This window comes from Oncorhynchus nerka, linkage group LG4 (genome assembly GCF_034236695.1).
Source record: "Oncorhynchus nerka isolate Pitt River linkage group LG4, Oner_Uvic_2.0, whole genome shotgun sequence".
Lineage (NCBI taxonomy): Eukaryota > Metazoa > Chordata > Actinopteri > Salmoniformes > Salmonidae > Oncorhynchus > Oncorhynchus nerka.
Window position 1 is genome coordinate 19,366,037 of NC_088399.1, and position 18,834 is coordinate 19,384,870.

Sequence of the window (18,834 nt, forward strand, 5' to 3'; positions counted from 1 at the left end):
AGATAGTTTATGGTTGTATAATAGTCGTGTAATGGTTATTTTAAGGTTGTGTAGTGGTTTTCTTAAGCCTGTGTTATAGTTGTGTAATGGTTGTTTAGTAGTCTAAAGGTTGTGTTATAGTTGTGTAATGGTTGTGTAGTGGTTGTCTTAATGTTGTGCTATAGTTGTGTAATGGTTTTGTCGTGGTTGTGTTAGAGTTGTGTAGTGATTTTCTTAACGTTGTGTAATGGTTGTCTTACGGTTGTCGAAGTAGAACCGGTGGAAGTCCATGCCCTCCACTAGGTTCCCCAGGGCCTCTGGCTCAAATGACGTCAGACATGGGTCACAGATCTTCCTGTTGAAAACACAGAACACAACACTTTACAACATATTGTGTGACTACACAACAAATACAACAAGCTCAACACAACAAATTGTTTCACAACACATCATCTGAGCTCAGACTAAAAGAGTAACCAAAGAATCTCAGTTTAGAACCTCTGTAGTTGTAGCGAGATAGTGAGGTGCATGCTGGGAGTTGTAGTGTTATGGTGATTTGAGTTGCAGGCTATCATCCCTGCTACAATATTTAGAGTATAAAGGTGAGTGCAGTTTAGCAGAGGTCAAATGTCACCTGTAGTTTTAGGGTAAAATTAGGCGCAGACTAGGAGTTTTAGTGTTATGGTGAGGGGCAGGCTGGGAGTTACAGTACTCTGGTGAGGTGCAGGCTGAGAGTTGTAGTGTACTCACGCATAGGCCTCAAAGTCTCCATTGTTGACAGCTTCAATCAGCTGCTCAGTGATCTTGATAATCTCCTGTTTTCGCACTGCAGGGGGAACCAATAACAGAGTGAACATGGGTTGGGAACAATAAAATGGTTTTGCCACAAATTTCGCAGAGCAAGATTCCCAAAGGCAGGAACGTCGACTCCAATTTTGCTGCAGCAGCTCTCACTTCAGGAGCTCAGGGCCCGGCCCAGCATGCATTTGTAGTCTACTTGTGTGCTGCTAGAGCCACTTGCTTTAGCTACTGTCATAGAGTTCACTAAATATTTTCATAAAGAAACTGATAAAAAACACAGGTGCAAAATCAAGGTGACTTACAAAGATGAGGACCAAGAGCAAGAGAGGGAGTGTGGTGATGTGGTGTCCACAACTAAATAATCATTGTGGAATCTCTAAGGACACATCTCAAATGCATGACGGTGTACTTACTACGTGCACATGCTAAAAGAAGGGAACGAGGCTAGCTAAGTGTGTCATTGTAGCAAAGTATTTATAAACAAAAAATCTGATCTCTTAAAACTTTCGTACATTCTTTTTCTATTATCTATACAATGGGCCGTAATTTATTTTAGCCCAATAGGCCTGGCATATTCCCACTTTTTCCCACAAACGTATAAGACTACCAATTGAAAAACGTAAAATAAACAACTCTGCATCTCTGCCCAGCCTGGCAAGAGTGGCTCAAAGGGGGTTTAGCATCCCCAGCGGCTCTGCAAGCGCTGAAAGGATATTCTCTACTGCAGGCCTACTTTCCAGGCACCATCCAATGAGCATGAAGCCCCAGACTTTGGCCAAACTCGTGTTTCAAAGGCACTGTTGACTGAGCCAAATAAGACATTTTACATTTAATTTGTATTTAATTCTAAGTCAGTCGCAGACCACAGTATATGTGCAATTTATAGACTTTAATGATGTAATACAACAAACTGTTGCTTAAATGCTAAGCACTTTATGTCCCTACCAGCCTAGTGCTTCACAATGTATTTCTTTGTAGGTGTTAAGGGATTTTTATGAACAATGACTAAATTATGTATACATTTAAATCAGAACTATGACTAAACAGAATACTACTATGTTACTGTATGCATGTATGAATCTTATTATAATCATCATACAGAATGTAATGTGTGTAGTTTTCGTTCAGAATTAGAAGGACTGTCTGTTCCTTGTTAGAAACTAATGGAGCTATCGTCAGACTGGCTGTAATGCTGTGTTCCTTACAGGACATCCTGTCTCTACACAGGGAGAGGAGAGACCTTGAGCTTGTAGTAGATTATTTAACAGGTGGCAGACAATCTGGGAAGGCTTGTGAACTATATTTCCATTATATCGGAGAGAAGGAGGAGCAGCATTCAAAACGCTATGACAAAATGTGATATAAACCAATGTACATTGTGTTATGATCAGTACTCTCGAGAATAAACACTAATAATTGATTTTGAGACGGGTTTCTGTCCATTTTATGCAAATAAGTATCTTACAAATACATATGTATAAAAAAAAAGACAGGAAATATTATGTTTACATGTAGTTAAGGTCGGAAGTTTACATGCACCTTAGACAAATACATTTAAACTCAGTTTTTCACAATTCCTGACATTTAATCCAAGTAAAAATTCCATGTCTTAGGTCAGTTAGGATCACAACATTAATTTAAGAATGTGAAATGTCGGAATAATTGTAGAGAGAATTATTTATTTCAGCTTTTATTTCTTTCATCACATTCCCAGCGAGTTAGAAGTTTACATACACTCAATTAGTATTTGGTAGCATTGCCTTTAAATTGCTTAACTTGGGTCAAACATTTCGGGTAGCCTTCCACAAGCTTCCCACAATAAATTGGGTGAATTTTGGCCCATTCCTCCTGACAGAGCTGGTGTAGCTGAGTCAGGTTTGTAGGCCTCATTGCTCGCACACGCTTTTTCAGTTCTGCCCACAAATGTTCTATGGGATTGAGGTCAGGGCTTTGTGATGGCCCTCCAATACCATGATTTTGTTGTCCTTAAGCCATTTTGCCACAACTTTGGAAGCAAGCTTGGGGTCATTGTCCATTTGGAAGAACCATTTGCGACCAAGCTTTAACTTCCTGACTGATGTCTTGAGATGTTGCTTCAATATATCCACATAATTTTCCATTCCTCATGATGCCATCTATATTGTGAAGTGCACCAGACCCTCCTGCAGCAAAGCACCCCCACAACATGATGCTGCCACCCCCAGGCTTCACGGTTGGGATGGTGTTCTTTGGCTTGCAAGCCTCCCCCTTTTCCTCCAAACATAATGATGGTCATTATGGCCAAACAGTTCTATTTTTGTTTTATCAGACCAGAGGACATTTCTCCAAAAAGTATGATCTTTGTCCCCATGTGCAATTGAAAACCGTAGTCTGGCTTTTTTATGGCGGTTTTGGAGCAGTGGCTTCTTCCTTGCTGAGCGGCCTTTCAGGTTATGTCGATATAGGACTCGTTTTACTGTGAATAAAAATACTTCTTTACCTGTTTCCTCCAGCATCTTCACAAGGCCCATTGTTATTGTTCTGTGATTGATTTGCACTTTTCACACCAAAGTACATTCATCTCTAGGAGACACGTCTCCTTCCCATGGTGTTTATACTTGCATACTATTATTTGTACAGATTAATGTGGTACCATCCAAAGATGGCGTCTTGTCGTGTCCCTTGTATATATCGTTTTTTTCGTTTTTACATATTTTTACATATTTTTCTTCGCATATCTTTTAAAACATTTTGCTAAACCTCAACTTCTAAATACTCTACTGCAACCCGCCTCACCCAATGTGATTTATTATATTTACTTCGGATCCGGAACCCCTCAACTGAAGCTAGCCAGCTAACTACCACCTATCAGTCAGCAAAACATTGCTAGCGGTCTTCAGCTAACCGGTCATCAGCTAACCTTTAGCTCGGAAAGCTCTCGCCAGTTCGAACAACGCGACTCTAACCAGAGCATAACGGACCTATTTATTATTATTAATTTTTTTATCCCCGGATTCCCACCGCAAACGGAACATTTTCAGCTGGATCTTCACAACTAGCTATCTAGCTAATCGCAACCCCGGATGATTACTCCTGGCTAGCGTTTCCACCCACTTAGCTTGAAGCTAGCCCGGCCAGAGCTCCTATGCTACCACCGTAGCATACTCCTGGGCTACAATATCCGGACCCACGACCGGTCTATCGATGTCACCGCATGAAGAGGAATAAACTGACTCACCCCATCGCGACGTCCCCCAAAGGCTAACTCTCTAGCCCTTGCTATCTCCTTGCTTGCTAATTCGGCCTGCTAACTGCTAGCTTGTTTAGCCCCGGTCCGCTAACTGCTACCTTGTTTAGCCCCGGCCTACTAACTGTTAGCTTGTTAGCACAGGCCTGCTAACCGTCTGAATCGCCGCGTCCCAAACACTCACTGGACCCATATTTACTTTCTATCTCTTTTCGATTTTTTATCTGTTTATACCTTCCGGTAACCTGCCTCACCCAATGTGATACGGAATCACTATTATTTTAAATTTAGAACACATTCAAGAACCTCCAGAAGCTAACCAGCTAACTAGCTACAAGCTATTTGGTCATTGTTAGTTTTTTTAACCTGGATAACACTCGCCAGTCCAGCTTCCCTACCCCATCCACCGCTGCCCCCTGGACACTGATCACTTGGCTACATAGCTGATGCATGCTGGACTGTCCATTAATCACGGTACTCCATTCTGCTTGTTTATGTTTAATCTGTCGGCCCCAGCCACACTCAGGCTCTGTGTGTAATTAATTCGACCCTCCCTCTGCCTAGTCAACGCCATTTTACCCGCTGTTGTTGTGCTAGCTGATTAGCTGTTGTTGTCTCACCTACTGTTTTAGCTAGCTCTCCCAATTCAACACCTGTGATTACTGTATGCCTCGCTGTATGTCTCTCTCAAATGTCAATATGCCTTGTATACTGTTGTTCAGGTTAGTTATCATTGTTTTAGTTTACAATGGATCCCCTAGTTCCACTCTTCATACCCCTGATACCTCCTTTGTCCCACCTCCCACACATGCGGTGACCTCACCCATTACAACCAGCATGTCCAGAGATACAACCTCTCTCATCATCACCCAGTGCCTGGGCTTACCTCCACTGTACCCGCACCCCACCATACCCCTGTCTGCGCATTAAGGCGTGAATATATTCTACCACGCCCAGAAACCTGCTCCTCTTATTCTCTGTCCCCAACGCTCTAGGCGACCAGTTTTGATAGCCTTTAGCCGCACCCTCATACTACTCCTTCTCTGTTCCGCGGGTGATGTGGAGGTAAACCCAGGCCCTGCATGTCCCCAGGCACCCTCATTTGTTGACTTCTGTGATCGAAAAAGCCTTGGTTTCATGCATGTCAACATCAGAAGCCTCCTCCCTAAGTTTGTTTTACTCACTGCTTTAGCACACTCTGCTAACCCTGATGTCCTTGCCATGTCTGAATCCTGACTCAGGAAGGCCACCAAAAATTCTGAGATTTCCATACCAAACTATAACATCTTCCGTCAAGATAGAACTGCCAAAGGGGGAGGAGTTGCAGTCTACTGCAGAGATAGCCTGGAAAAGTAATGTCATACTTTCCAGGTCCATACCCAAACAGTTCGAACTACTAATTTTGAAAATTACTCTCTCCAGAAATAAGTCTCTCACTGTTGCCGCCTGCTACCGACCCCCCTCAGCTCCCAGCTGTGCCCTGGACACCATTTGTGAATTGATCGCCCCCCATCTAGCTTCAGAGTTTGTTCTGTTAGGTGACCTAAACTGGGATATGCTTAACACCCCGGCAGTCCTACAATCTAATTTAGATGCCCTCAATCTCACACAAATCATCAAGGAACCCACCAGGTACAACTCTAACTCTGTAAACAAGGGCACCCTCATAGACGTCATCCTGACCAACTGGCCCTCCAAATACACCTCCGCTGTCTTCAACCAGGATCTCAGCGATCACTGCCTCATTGCCTGTATCCGCTACGGAGCCGCAGTCAAACGACCACCCCTCATCACTGTCAAACGCTCCCTAAAACACTTCTGATGAAAATAATCATGGCCTCTAAACCTTCAAGCTGCATACTGGACCCTATTCCAACTAAACTACTGAAAGAGCTGCTTCCTGTGCTTGGCCCTTCTATGTTGAACATAATAAACGGCTCTCTATCCACTGGATGTGTACCAAACTCACTAAAAGTGGCAGTAATAAAGCCTCTCTTGAAAAAGCCAAACCTTGACCCAGAAAATATAAAAAACTATCGGCCTATATCGAATCTTCCATTCCTCTCAAAAATTTTAGAGAAGGCTGTTGCGCAGCAACTCACTGCCTTCCTGAAGACAAACAATGTATACGAAATGCTTCAGTCTGGTTTTAGATCCCATCATAGCACTGAGACGGCACTTGTGAAGGTGGTAAATGACATTTTAATGGCATCGGACCGAGGCTCTGCATCTGTCCTCGTGCTCCTAGACCTTAGTGCTGCTTTTGATACCATCGATCACCACATTCTTTTGGAGAGATTGGAAACCCAAATTGGTCTACACGGACATGTTCTGGCCTGGTTTAGATCTTATCTGTCGGAAAGATATCAGTTTGTCTCTGTGAATGGTTTGTCCTCTGACAAATCAACTGTAAATTTCGGTGTTCCTCAAGGTTCTGTTTTAGGACCACTATTGTTTTCACTATATATTTTACCTCTTGGGGATGTTATTCAAAAACATAATGTAAACTTTCACTGCTATGCGGATGACACACAGCTGTACATTTCAATGAAACATGGTGAAGCCCCAAAATTGCCCTCGCTAGAAGCATGTGTTTCAGACATAAGGAAGTGGATGGCTGCAAACTTTCTACTATTAAACTCGGACAAAACAGAGATGCTTGTTCTAGGTCCCAAGAAACAAAGAGATCTTCTGTTGAATCTGACAATTAATCTTAATGGTTGTACAGTCGTCTCAAATAAAACTGTGAAGGACCTCGGCGTTACTCTGGACCCTGATCTCTCTTTTGAAGAACATATCAAGACCATTTCGAGGACAGCTTTTTTCCATCTACGTAACATTGCAAAAATCAGAAACTTTCTGTCCAAAAATGATGCAGAAAAATTAATCCATGCTTTTGTCACTTCTAGGTTAGACTACTGCAATGCTCTATTTTCCGGCTACCCGGATAAAGCACTAAATAAACTTCAGTTAGTTGCTAAATACGGCTGCTAGAATCCTGACTAGAACCAAAAAATTTGATCATATTACTCCAGTGCTAGCCTCTCTACACTGGCTTCCTGTCAAAGCAAGGGCTGATTTCAAGGTTTTACTGCTAACCTACAAAGCATTACATGGGCTTGCTCCTACCTATCTCTCTGATTTGGTCCTGCCGTACATACCTACACGTACGCTACGGTCACAAGACGCAGGCCTCCTAATTGTCCCTAGAATTTCTAAGCAAACAGCTGGAGGCAGGGCTTTCTCCTATAGAGCTCCATTTTTATGGAACGGTCTGCCTACCCATGTCAGAGACGCAAACTCGGTCTCAACCTTTAAGTCTTTACTGAAGACTCATCTCTTCAGTGGGTCATATGATTGAGTGTAGTCTGGCCCAGGAGTGGGAAGGTGAACGGAAAGGCTCTGGAGCAACGAACCGCCCTTGCTGTCTCTGTCTGGCCGGTTCCCCTCTTTCCACTGGGATTCTCTGCCTCTAGGCTGAGTCACTGGCTTACTGGGGCTCTCTCATGCCGTCCCTGGGGGGGGGTGCGTCACCTGAGTGGGTTGATTCACTGTTGTGGTCAGCCTGTCTGGGTTGGCGCCCCCCCCTTGGTTTGTGCCGTGGCGGAGATCTTTGTGGGCTATACTCGGCCTTGTCTCAGGATGGTAAGTTGGTGGTTGAAGATATCCCTCTAGTGGTGTGGGGGCTGTGCTTTGGCAAAGTGGGTGGGGTTATATCCTTCCTGTTTGGCCCTGTCCGGGGTTGTCCTCGGATGGGGCCACAGTGTCTCCTGACCCCTCCTGTCTCAGCCTCCAGTATTTATGCTGCAGTAGTTTATGTGTCGGGGGGCTAGGGTCAGTTTGTTATATCTGGAGTACTTCTCCTGTCCTATTCGGTGTCCTGTGTGAATCTAAGTGTGCATTCTCTAATTCTCTCCTTCTCTCTTTCTTTCTCTCTCTCGGAGGACCTGAGCCCTAGGACCATGCCCCAGGACTACCTGACATGATGACCCCTTGCTGTCCCCAGTCCACCTGGCCATGCTGCTGCTCCAGTTTCAACTGGCCTGGGCCCTAGGACCATGTCCCAGGACTACCTGACATGATGACTCCTTGCTGTCCCCAGTCCACCTGGCCATGCTGCTGCTCCAGTTTCAACTGTTCTGCCTTACTATTATTCGACCATGCTGGTCATTTATGAACATTTGAACATCTTGGCCATGTTCTGTTATAATCTCCACCCGGCACAGCCAGAAGAGGACTGGCCACCCCACATATGCTCTCTCTAATTGTGTCTTTCTTTCTCTCTCTCGGAGGACCTAAGCCCTAGGACCATGCCCCAGGACTACCTGACATGATGACTCCTTGCTGTCCCCAGTCCACCTGGCCATGCTGCTGCTCCAGTTTCAACTGTTCTGCCTTACTATTATTCGACCATGCTGGTCATTTATGAACATTTGAACATCTTGGCCATGTTCTGTTATAATCTCTACCCGGCACAGCCAGAAGAGGACTGGCCACCCCACATAGCCTGGTTCCTCTCTAGGTTTCTTCCTAGGTTTTGGCCTTTCTAGGGAGTTTTTCCTAGCCACCGTGCTTTTACACCTGCATTGCTTGCTGTTTGGGGTTTTAGGCTGGGTTTCTGTACAGCACTTTGAGATATCAGCTGATGTACGAAGGGCTATATAAATACATTTGATTTGATTTGATTCTGTGAGCAGGCCTTTTTAATCGACCTGGCCCGGGTATCCTGGAAGGACATTGACCTCATCCCGTCAGTTGAGGATGCCTGGTCATTCTTTAAAAGTAACTTCCTCACCATTTTAGATAAGCATGCTCCGTTCACAAAATGCAGAACTAAGAACAGATATAGCCCTTGGTTCACTCCAGACCTGACTGCCCTCGACCAGCACAAAAACATCCTGTGGCGGACTGCAATAGCATCGAATAGTCCCCGCAATATGCAACTGTTCAGGGAAGTCAGGAACCAATACACGCAGTCAGTCAGGAAAGCTAAGGCCAGCTTCTTCAGGCAGAAGTTTGCATCCTGTAGCTCCAACTCCAAAAAGTTCTGGGACACTGTGAAGTCCATGGAGAACAAGAGCACCTCCTCCCAGCTGCCCACTGCACTGAGGCTAGGTAACACGGTCACCACCGATAAATCCATGATTATCGAAAACTTCAACAAGCATTTCTCAACGGCTGGCCATGCCTTCCGCCTGGCTACTCAAACCTCGGCCAACAGCTCCGCCCCCCCCGCAGCTACTCGCCCAAGCCTCTCCAGGTTCTTCTTTACCCAAATCCAGATAGCAGATGTTCTGAAAGAGCTGCAAAACCTGGACCCGTACAAATCAGCTGGGCTTGACAATCTGGACCCTCTATTTCTGAAACTATCCGCCGCCATTGTCGCAACCCCTATTACCAGCCTGTTCAACCTCTCTTTCATATCGTCTGAGATCCCCAAGGATTGGAAAGCTGCCGCAGTCATCCCCCTCTTCAAAGGGGGAGACACCCTGGACCCAAACTGTTACAGACCTATATCCATCCTGCCCTGCCTATCTAAGGTCTTCGAAAGCCAAGTCAAAAACAGGTCACTGACCATCTCGAATCCCACCGTACCTTCTCCGCTGTGCAATCTGGTTTCCGAGCCGGTCACGGGTGCACCTCAGCCAAGCTCAAGGTACTAAACGATATCATAACCGCTATCGATAAAAGACAGTACTGTGCAGCCGTCTTCATCGACCTTGCCAAGGCTTTCGACTCTGTCAATCACCATATTCTTATCGGCAGACTCAGTAGCCTCGGTTTTTCGGATGACTGCCTTGCCTGGTTCACCAATTACTTTGCAGACAGAGTTCAGTGTGTCAAATTGGAGGGCATGCTGTCCGGTCCTCTGGCAGTCTCTATGGGGGTGCCACAGGGTTCAGTTCTCGGGCCGACTCTTTTCTCTGTATATATCAATGATGTTGCTCTTGCTGCAGGCGATTCCCTGATCCACCTCTACGCAGACGACACCATTCTATATACTTCCGGCCCGTCCTTGGACACTGTGCTATCTAACCTCCAAATGAGCTTCAATGCCATACAACTCTCCTTCCGTGGCCTCCAACTGCTCTTAAACGCTAGTAAAACCAAATGCATGCTTTTCAACCGTTCGCTGCCTGCACCCGCACGCCTGACCAGCATCACCACCCTGGATGGTTCCGACCTTGAATATGTGGACATCTATAAGTACCTAGGTGTCTGGCTAGACTGTAAACTCTCCTTCCAGACTCGTATCAAACATCTCCAATCTAAAATCAAATCTAGAGTCGGCTTTCTATTCCGCAGCAAAGCCTCCTTCACTCACGCCGCCAAACTTACCCTAGTAAAACTGACTATCCTACCGATCCTCGACTTCGGCGATGTCATCTACAAAATTGCTTCCAACACTCTACTCAGCAAACTGGATGCAGTTTATCACAGTGCCATCCGTTTTGTCACTAAAGCACCTTATACCACCCACCACTGCGACTTGTATGCTCTAGTCGGCTGGCCCTCGCTACATATTCGTCGCCAGACCCACTGGCTCCAGGTCATCTACAAGTCCATGCTAGGTAAAGCTCCGCCTTATCTCAGTTCACTGGTCACGATGGCAACACCCATCCGTAGCACGCGCTCCAGCAGGTGTATCTCACTGATCATCCCTAAAGCCAACACCTCATTTGGCCGCCTTTCGTTCCAGTTCTCTGCTGCCTGTGACTTGAACGAATTGCAAAAATCGCTGAAGTTGGAGACTTTTATCTCCCTCACCAACTTCAAACATCTGCTATCTGAGCAGCTAACCGATCGCTGCAGCTGTACATAGTCTATTGGTAAATAGCCCACCCATTTTCACCTACCTCATCCCCGTACTGTTTTTATTTATTTACTTTTCTGCTCTTTTGCACACCAATATCTCTACCTGTACATAACCATCTGATCATTTATCACTCCAGTGTTAATCTGCAAAATTGTAATTATTCGCCTACCTCCTCATGCTGTTTGCACACAATGTATATAGACTCCCCTTTTTTTTCTACTGTGTTATTGACTTGTTAATTGTTTACTCCATGTGTAACTCTGTGTTGTCTGTTCACACTGCTATGCTTTATCTTGGCCAGGTCGCAGTTGCAAATGAGAACTTGTTCTCAACTAGCCTACCTGGTTAAATAAAGGTGAAATAAAAAATAAATAAATAAACCTTCAGGCGTTTGGAAATTGCTCCCAAGGATGAACCAGACATGTGGAGGTCTACAATTTATTTTCTGAGGTCTTGACTGATTTCTTTTGATTTTCCCATAAAGTCAAGCAAAGAGGCACTGAGTTTGAAGGTAGGCCTTGAAATACATCCACAGGTACACCTCCAATTGACTCAAATAATGTCAATTAGCCTATCAGAAGCTTCTAAAGCCATGACGTAATTTCCTGGAATTTTCCAAGCTGTTTAAATGTAACGGATGTGAAACGGCTAGCTTAGTTAGCGGTGCGCGCTAAATAGCGTTTCAATCGGTGACGTCACTTGCTCTGAGACCTTGAAGTAGTAGTTCCCCTTGCTCTGCAAGGGCCGCGGCTTTTGTGGAGCGATGGGTAACGATGCTTCGAGGGGTGACTGTTGTTGATGTGTGCAGAGGGTCCCTGGTTCGCGCCCGGGTATGGGCGAGGGGGCGGTCTAAGTTATACTGTTACATAAAGGCACAGTCAAGTTAGTGTATGTAAACTTCTGACCCACTGGAATTCTGATACAGTGAATTATAAGTGAAATAATCTCTGTAAACAATTGTTGGAAAAATTCCTTGTATCATGCACAAAGTAGATGACCTAACCCACTTGACAAAACTATAGTTGTTAACAAGAAATTTGTGGAGTGGTTGAAAAACGAGTTTTAATGACACCAACCTAAGTGTATGTAAACTTCTGACTTCAACTGTAAGTATTCAGACCCTTTCCTCAGTACTTTGTTGCGATTACAGGCCCGAGTCTTCTTGGGTTTGACACCGCAAGCTTGGCACACCTGTATTTGGGGAGTTTCTCCCATTCTTCTCTGCAGATCCTCTCAAATTCTGTCAGGTTGAATGGCGAGTCTCGCTGCACAGCTTTTTTCAGGTCTCTCCAAAGATGTTTGATCGTGTTGAAGTCCGAGCTCTGGCTGGGCCACTCAATGACATTCAGAGACTTGTCCTGAAGCCACTCCTGAGGCGTCTTGGCTGTGTTATTAGGGTCACTGTCCTGTTGAAAGGTGAACCTTCACCCCGGTCTGAGGTCCTGAGCGCTCTGGAGCAATTTTTCATCAATGATGTCTCTGTACTTTCCTCCCTTCATCTTTCCCTCGATCCTGTCTAGTCTCCCCCTGCTGAAAAACATTTCCACAGCATGATGCTGCCACAACCATTCTTCAGCGTAGGGATGGTGCCAGGTTTCCACCAGATGTGACGCTTGGCATTTAGGCCAAAGAGTTCAATCTTGGTTTCATCAGACCAGAGAATCTTTTTGCTCATGGTCTGAGAGTCTTTAGGTGCGTTTTGGCAAACTACAAGCTGGCTGTCATGTGCCTTTTACTGAGGAGTGGCTTCCACCTGGCCACTCTACCATAAAGGCCTGATTGGTGGAGTGCTGCAGAGATGGTTGTCCTCCTGGAAGGTTCTCCCATCTCCACAGAGAAACTCTGGAGCTCTGTCAGAGTGACCATCGGCTTCTTGGTCACCTCTCTGACCAAGGCTCTTCTCCACCGATTGCTCAGTTTGGCCGTGCGGCCAGCTCTAGGAAGAGTCTTGTTGCTTCCAAACTTCTTCCATTTAAGAATGATTGAGGCCACTGTGTTTCTGGGGACCTTCAATGCTGCAGACATTTTTGGTACCCTTCCCCAGATCTGTGCCTTGACACAATCCTGTCTCGGAGCTCTACGGACATTTCCTTCAACCTCATGGCTTGGTTTTTGCTCTGACCTGCATTGTCAACTGTGGGTCATTATATGGACAGGTGTGTGCCTTTACAAATCATGTCCAATCAATTGAATTTACCACGAGTGGACTCATCTCAAGGATGATCAATGGAAACAGGATGCACCTGAACTCAAATTCTAGTCTCATAGCAAAGGGTCTAAATACTTATGTAAATATGTTATTTCTGTTTTTCTGTTTTCGCTTTGTCATGATGGAGTATTGCATGTAGATTGATGAAAATCATTTAATCCATTTTAGAATAAGGCTGTCACGTAACAAAATGTGGAAAAAGTCAAGGGGTCTGAATAATTTCCGAATGCACTGTAATACAGTATAGACTAAATAATAGATTTGTGTTCCTTCTTAGGCTCCCTGTCAGGCTCCTGACCTATTTAGAGAGTTTATATGCTGTTTAATACGACATGTAGCCTATTTGAAATGATAAGCGCTTCTAACATTCACCTTTTCATTTTTATTAAAATACTTTTTATTCAAATCAAATGGTTTGGTTTCAATCCTTCAAAACCAAATGGTACTGTAGGTCCAGGAAGTTGGGTTTTGGTTCAACTGTGATTTTAATGAATGGAGCGAATTAAGAGCAGCATTTATTTGTATTTTTTGAGAGCAGAGCGATTTTTAGCGGAGCGGTTGGAAAGGAGGTGGATGTTCTTCAGCGATGAACAGAATTTCTGACTGCTCAACTCTGCTCACATACTCTGGTAACTCTACAGACGGCTTGCTATTCATGGTGGTAAATCCTCTCATTCAATTCTCTCTTTTTACCTATCTCTCTCTTATCCCCCTCTCATCCTTTGAGCCTGGTATAAGTATACTTACACACACTCCTTCCACTAGCATGGTACACACACTCACACATACCCATAATATACAGTCCTGCCACTCAGGTCTCCATAGAGCTATGCAGGGCCATGGAGAATGAAAACCTCAACACCAGAAAGAACTACAGATATAGTTCACCTGGCTACAGTCCTTCTCTCCTCTCCTTCTCTTCTCTCCTCTTTCCTCTCCTGTGTGAGGCATGTTGAGCTCATCCAGCTATTTCTGTGCCTAGATAAGACTCCCTCCCTCCCTCCCTCTATCCCCCCTCCCCCTCCCTCTCCCTCTATCCCCCTCCCTCTCCCTCTCTCCCTCTATCCCTCTCCCTCTATCCCTCCCTCCCTCACCCTCTATCCCACACTCCCTCTCCCTCTATCCCTCCCTCCCTCTCTCTATCCCTCCCTCCCTCCCTCTATCCCTCCCTCCCTCTCCCTCTATCACTCCCTCCCTCTCCCTCTATCACTCCCTCTCCCTCTATCCCTCCCTCCCTCTCCCTCTATCCCTCCCTCCCTCTCCCTCTACCTCTATCCCTCTCTCCCTCCCTCTCCCTCTCTCCCTCCCTCTCCCTCTATCCAACCCTCCCTCTATCCCTCCCTCCCTCTATCTCTCCCTCTCTCTCCCTCCCTCTCCCTCCCTCTCCCTCTATCCCTCCCTCTCCCTCCCTCCCTCTCCCTCTATCCCTCTCTCCCTCCCTCTCCCTCTATCCCTCTCTCCCTCCCTCTCCCTCTATCCAACCCTCCCTCTCCCTCTATCCCTCCCTCCCTCCCTCCCTCTCCTCTATCCCTCCCTCCCTCCCTCTCTCTCCCTCCCTCCCTTTCCCTTTATCCCTCTCCCTCTATCCCTCCCTCCCTCTCCCTCTCTCTCCCTCCCTCCCTCCCTCCCTCCCTCTCTCTCTCTCCTCCCTCTCCCTCTCTCTCCCTCCCTCTCCCTCTATCACTCCCTCCCTCTCCCCCTCCCCCTCTCCCCTCTATCCCTCTCTCCCTCCCTCCCTCTATCCCTCTATCCCACCCTCCCTCTATCACTCCCTCCCTCTCTCTATCCCTCCCTCCCTCTATCCCTCCCTCCCTCCCTCTCCCTCTGTCACTCCCTCCCTCTATCCCTCCGTCCCTCCCTCCCTCTCCCTCTATCCCTCTGTCCCTCCCTCCCTCTCCCTCTATCCCTCCCTCCCTCTATCCCTCCCTCTATCCCTCTGTCCCTCCCTCCATCCCTCCCTCCCTCCCTCCCTCCCTCTAGCCCTCTCTCCCTCCCTCTCCCTCTATCCAACCCTCCCTCTCCCTCTATCCCTCCCTCCCTCTCCCTCTATCCCTCCCTCCCTCTCCTCTATTCCTCCCTCCCTCTATCACTCCCTCCCTCTCCCTCTATCCCTCCCTCTCCCTCTATCCCTCCCTCCCTCTCCCTCTCTCTCCCTCTATCACTCCCTCCCTCTCCCTCTCTCTCCCTCCCTCTCCCCTCTATCACTCCCTCCCTCTCCCTCTATCACTCCCTCCCTCTCCCTCTATCACTTCCTCCCTCTCCCCTCTATCCCTCCCTCCCTCTATCCCTCCCTCCCTCTCCCTCTCTCTCCCTCCCTCTCTCTCTCCCTCCCTCCCTCCCTCCCTCCCTCTCCCTCTATCACTCCCTCCCTCTATCCCTCCCTCCCACCCTCCCTCTATCCCTCCCTCCCTCTCCCTCTATCCCTCTCTCCCTCCCTCCCTCCCTCTATCCCTCCCTCCCTCTCCCTCTCTCTCTTTCACTCCCTCCCTCTCCCTCTATCCCTCCCTCCCTCTCACTCTATCCCTCCCTCCCTCTCACTCTATCCCTCCCTCCCTCCCTCCCTCCATCCCTCTCACTCTATCCCTCCCTCCCTCTCACTCAATCCCTCCCCTCCCTCTCACTCAATCCCTCCCTCCCTCCCTCCATCCCTCTCACTCTATCCCTCCCTCCCTCTCACTCAATCCCTCCCTCCCTCTCACTCAATCCCTTCCTCCCTCTCACTCAATCCCTCCCTCTCCCTCTATCCCCCTCCCTCACTCTCACTCTATCCCTCCCTCCCTCCCTCTCCATCTATCCCTCCCTCCCTCCCTCTATCTCTCCCTTCCTCTCCCTCTATCACAGAATTTCTCCTCCCTCCCTCTATCTATCCCTCCCTCCCTCTCCCTCTATCCCTCCCTCCCTCTCCCTCTCTCTCTTTCACTCCCTCCCTCTCCCTCTATCCCTCCCTCCCTCTCACTCTATCCCTCCCTCCCTCTCACTCTATCCCTCCTCCCTCCCTCCATCCCTCTCACTCTATCCCTCCCTCCCTCTCCCTCTCCCTCTATCACCCTTTCCCTCTCACTCTATCCCTCCCTCCCTCTCCCTCTATCACCCCCTCCCTCTCCCTCTCACTCTATCACTCCACTGTCTGCTTCCTCTCTTCGTCCTCTGTACTTCCTCCCCCTTCATCTCTACTTCCCTTTTTTCTGTCCTATTTTTTTCCTCTCTCCTTCCTCTCCTTCTTCTCTACTTCCCTTCCTGTCTGTTTCCTCTCTCCTTCCTCTCTTCTTCTTCTCTACTTCCCTTCCTGTCTGTTTACTCTCTCCTTCCTCTCTTCTTCTTCTCTACTTCCCTTCCTGTCTCTTTCCTCTCTCCTTCCTCTCTTCTTATTCTCTACTTCCCTTCCTGTCTGTTTACTCTCTCCTTCTTCTCTCCTTCATCTCTTCTTCTTCTCTACTTCCCTTCCTGTCTGTTTACTCTCTCCTTCTTCTCTCCTTCCTCTCTTCTTCTTCTCTACTTCCCTTCATGTCTGTTTACTCTCTCCTTCTTCTCTCCTTCCTCTCTTCTTCTTCTTCTCTACTTCCCTTCCTGTCTGTTTCCTCTCTCCTTCCTCTCTTCTTCTTCTCTACTTCCCTTCCTGTCTGTTTACTCTCTCCTTCTTCTCTCCTTCCTTTCTTCTTCCTCTTTACTCTCCCTCTTTTTGCCTCTCCTTCCTCTCTCAACTTTGTTTGGTGTTCTCATGGTGTTCAACCATAGTGCTGTATATGTGTCATGATAATAGTAGTGTGTGTGCGTGCGTGTGTGACTCACGTTTCACATCCTCATCCTCAATAGTGGTGTTGCTGTCAGATGAATCCTGCAGACACAGAGAGACATGTCAGTGACAGGTTAACCTAGATACACACACACACACACACACACACACACACACACACACACACACACACACACACACACACACACACACACACACACACACGCACTATTATCATGACACACACATACAGTGCTATGGTTAAAATCCATGAGAACCCCAAACTCAGTTTCCCCCATTCAGTGTGCTGTCCCATACATGCAGTGGTCTATAGCAGTAGAAACCACCAGATGGCAAGACATAGAGCACACCCACAGAGCCCTGTTCCATTTAATTCCACAAGATGGCGGTGGTGGACAAAATATCTCCACATAATGTAGTGTGGGTAGTTTTGTGTCAGTGTGGTTATATTAAGCAGCTGCTCTCAGGTCCGTATGACTGCGGCATGCAGGCACTCCAGACCTACAACCCACACAAAACTCCTCAACCAGGAGTCATGCTAGACACACACACACACTATAATACGCTAACACACCAGCTTGCCAAGGACAGAGTGAGAGAAGATGAGGATGTGAGAACTGAAAACAGAAGAGAAAAATATGGGGGGATGGAAGAAGGATGTACCTTGTTCCTATCCACATGGATAACAGTGGTCTGAGGCTCCTATTCAGAGAAATAGAAAGAGAGGGGAGAGAGAAAGAGAGAGGGAGAGAGAAAGAGAGAGGGAGAAAGAAAGAGAGAGGGAGAGAGAAAGAGAGAGGGAGAGAGAAAGAGAGAGGGAGAGAGAAAGAGAAAGAGAGAGGGAGAGAGAAAGAAAGAGAGAGGAGAGAGAAAACAACAGAGAGAGAGATGAAGAGGGATGACAGAGAGCAGAGTTGTAGGTGTTAGAGAAAATACAGAGAAAGAGAAATGGAGGAAGAGAGAGAGAAGAAAAGACAAGTTAAAATGAAGAAAGAGAGAAAGGGTTATCAAAGGGTTAATGGAAGGAAATAAATGGTTATTCAAAGAATTCCTCTCAAAAAATACGAGTCTCACTCAGGCATTTGTTCTCACTCTGGCAAGAACGTAAAACGAACCCACATCAAACCCAAAGCCACCCTGCATATCTTCCTAAGGATTCACAGTTCACAGCAGGGCAAACAGAACACAGATTAACATACACCTGAGTGACAAACACCAACACTGTCACCCACAAATAGAAAAAAACGCCAAAGGAAGATGGCTTGTGACTGCACTCCTACCAGTAAGCCGCTGTCGCTACTCTATTACGGCACCTTATAGCTACTACAACCTGACGGACCATAACTTACAAGTCATGCAGCTTCATCATACTCACAGGCGCACACTCACAAACAGTCGCACACATGCACACAATCACACACACAGAACGGCTTCTAATAAGTGGCTGGTGATGGGTGCAGAGTGCAGACAGACTAAGATAGATAGACGCAGGCAGGCAGGCAGGCAGGCAGACAGACAGACAGACAGACAGACAGACAGACAGACAGACAGACAGACAGACAGACAGACAGACAGACAGACAGACAGACAGACAGACAGACAGACAGACAGACAGACAGACAGACAGACAGACAGACAGACAGACAGACAGACAGGCAGGCAGACAGGCAGGCAGGCAGACAGGCAGGCAGACAGACACAGAAGAACAGACAGACTGAGGACATAAAGACGGACAGAGAAAGGGAGAGAAAGAAGTTGAATAGAGACAGAGGGAGATGGAGTGATATATAAAGGAAGAGTGTACCAGTGCAGCAGAGGGGGTTCCCTTGGGGCTGGTGACTGTGCTGTTTCTCGTGCTGTTAGGCTGCAGCAGTGCACAGAAAACAAGGGGTTAAAACACAACACAAGAGAGAAGTGAGAGGAGGTGTGGATGTGGGTGTATGGGTGAATGGATGTGGGTGTATGGGTGAATGGATGTGGGTGAGGTTAGAAAGGAGGCTGGTCTAGTGGTTGTGTTGCCACCGCCTGGTCACATGTTATGCCCCTGA

General features: G+C 47.0%; 1 protein-coding gene across 15 annotated transcripts in view; it reads right to left on the reverse strand.

The window, feature by feature from the left end:
- Positions 1–18,834, reverse strand: part of LOC115119955 (calcium/calmodulin-dependent protein kinase type II subunit beta-like) — an 87,809-nt gene that overhangs the window by 5,452 nt on the left and 63,523 nt on the right. For 5 of the 15 annotated variants that reach the window (XM_065017324.1, XM_065017318.1, XM_065017323.1 and 2 more), the window contains 5 exons: positions 18,591–18,650; positions 17,450–17,488; positions 16,822–16,867; positions 730–805; positions 240–334 (listed from right to left, as the gene is read on the reverse strand). In XM_065017324.1, the coding sequence (XP_064873396.1) occupies positions 240–334; positions 730–805; positions 16,822–16,867; positions 17,450–17,488; positions 18,591–18,650 (316 nt within the window). The remainder of the gene's footprint in view (positions 1–239; positions 335–729; positions 806–16,821; positions 16,868–17,449; positions 17,489–18,590; positions 18,651–18,834) is intronic. The other 10 variants (XM_065017328.1, XM_065017322.1, XM_065017327.1 and 7 more) reach the window with 3 other exon arrangements.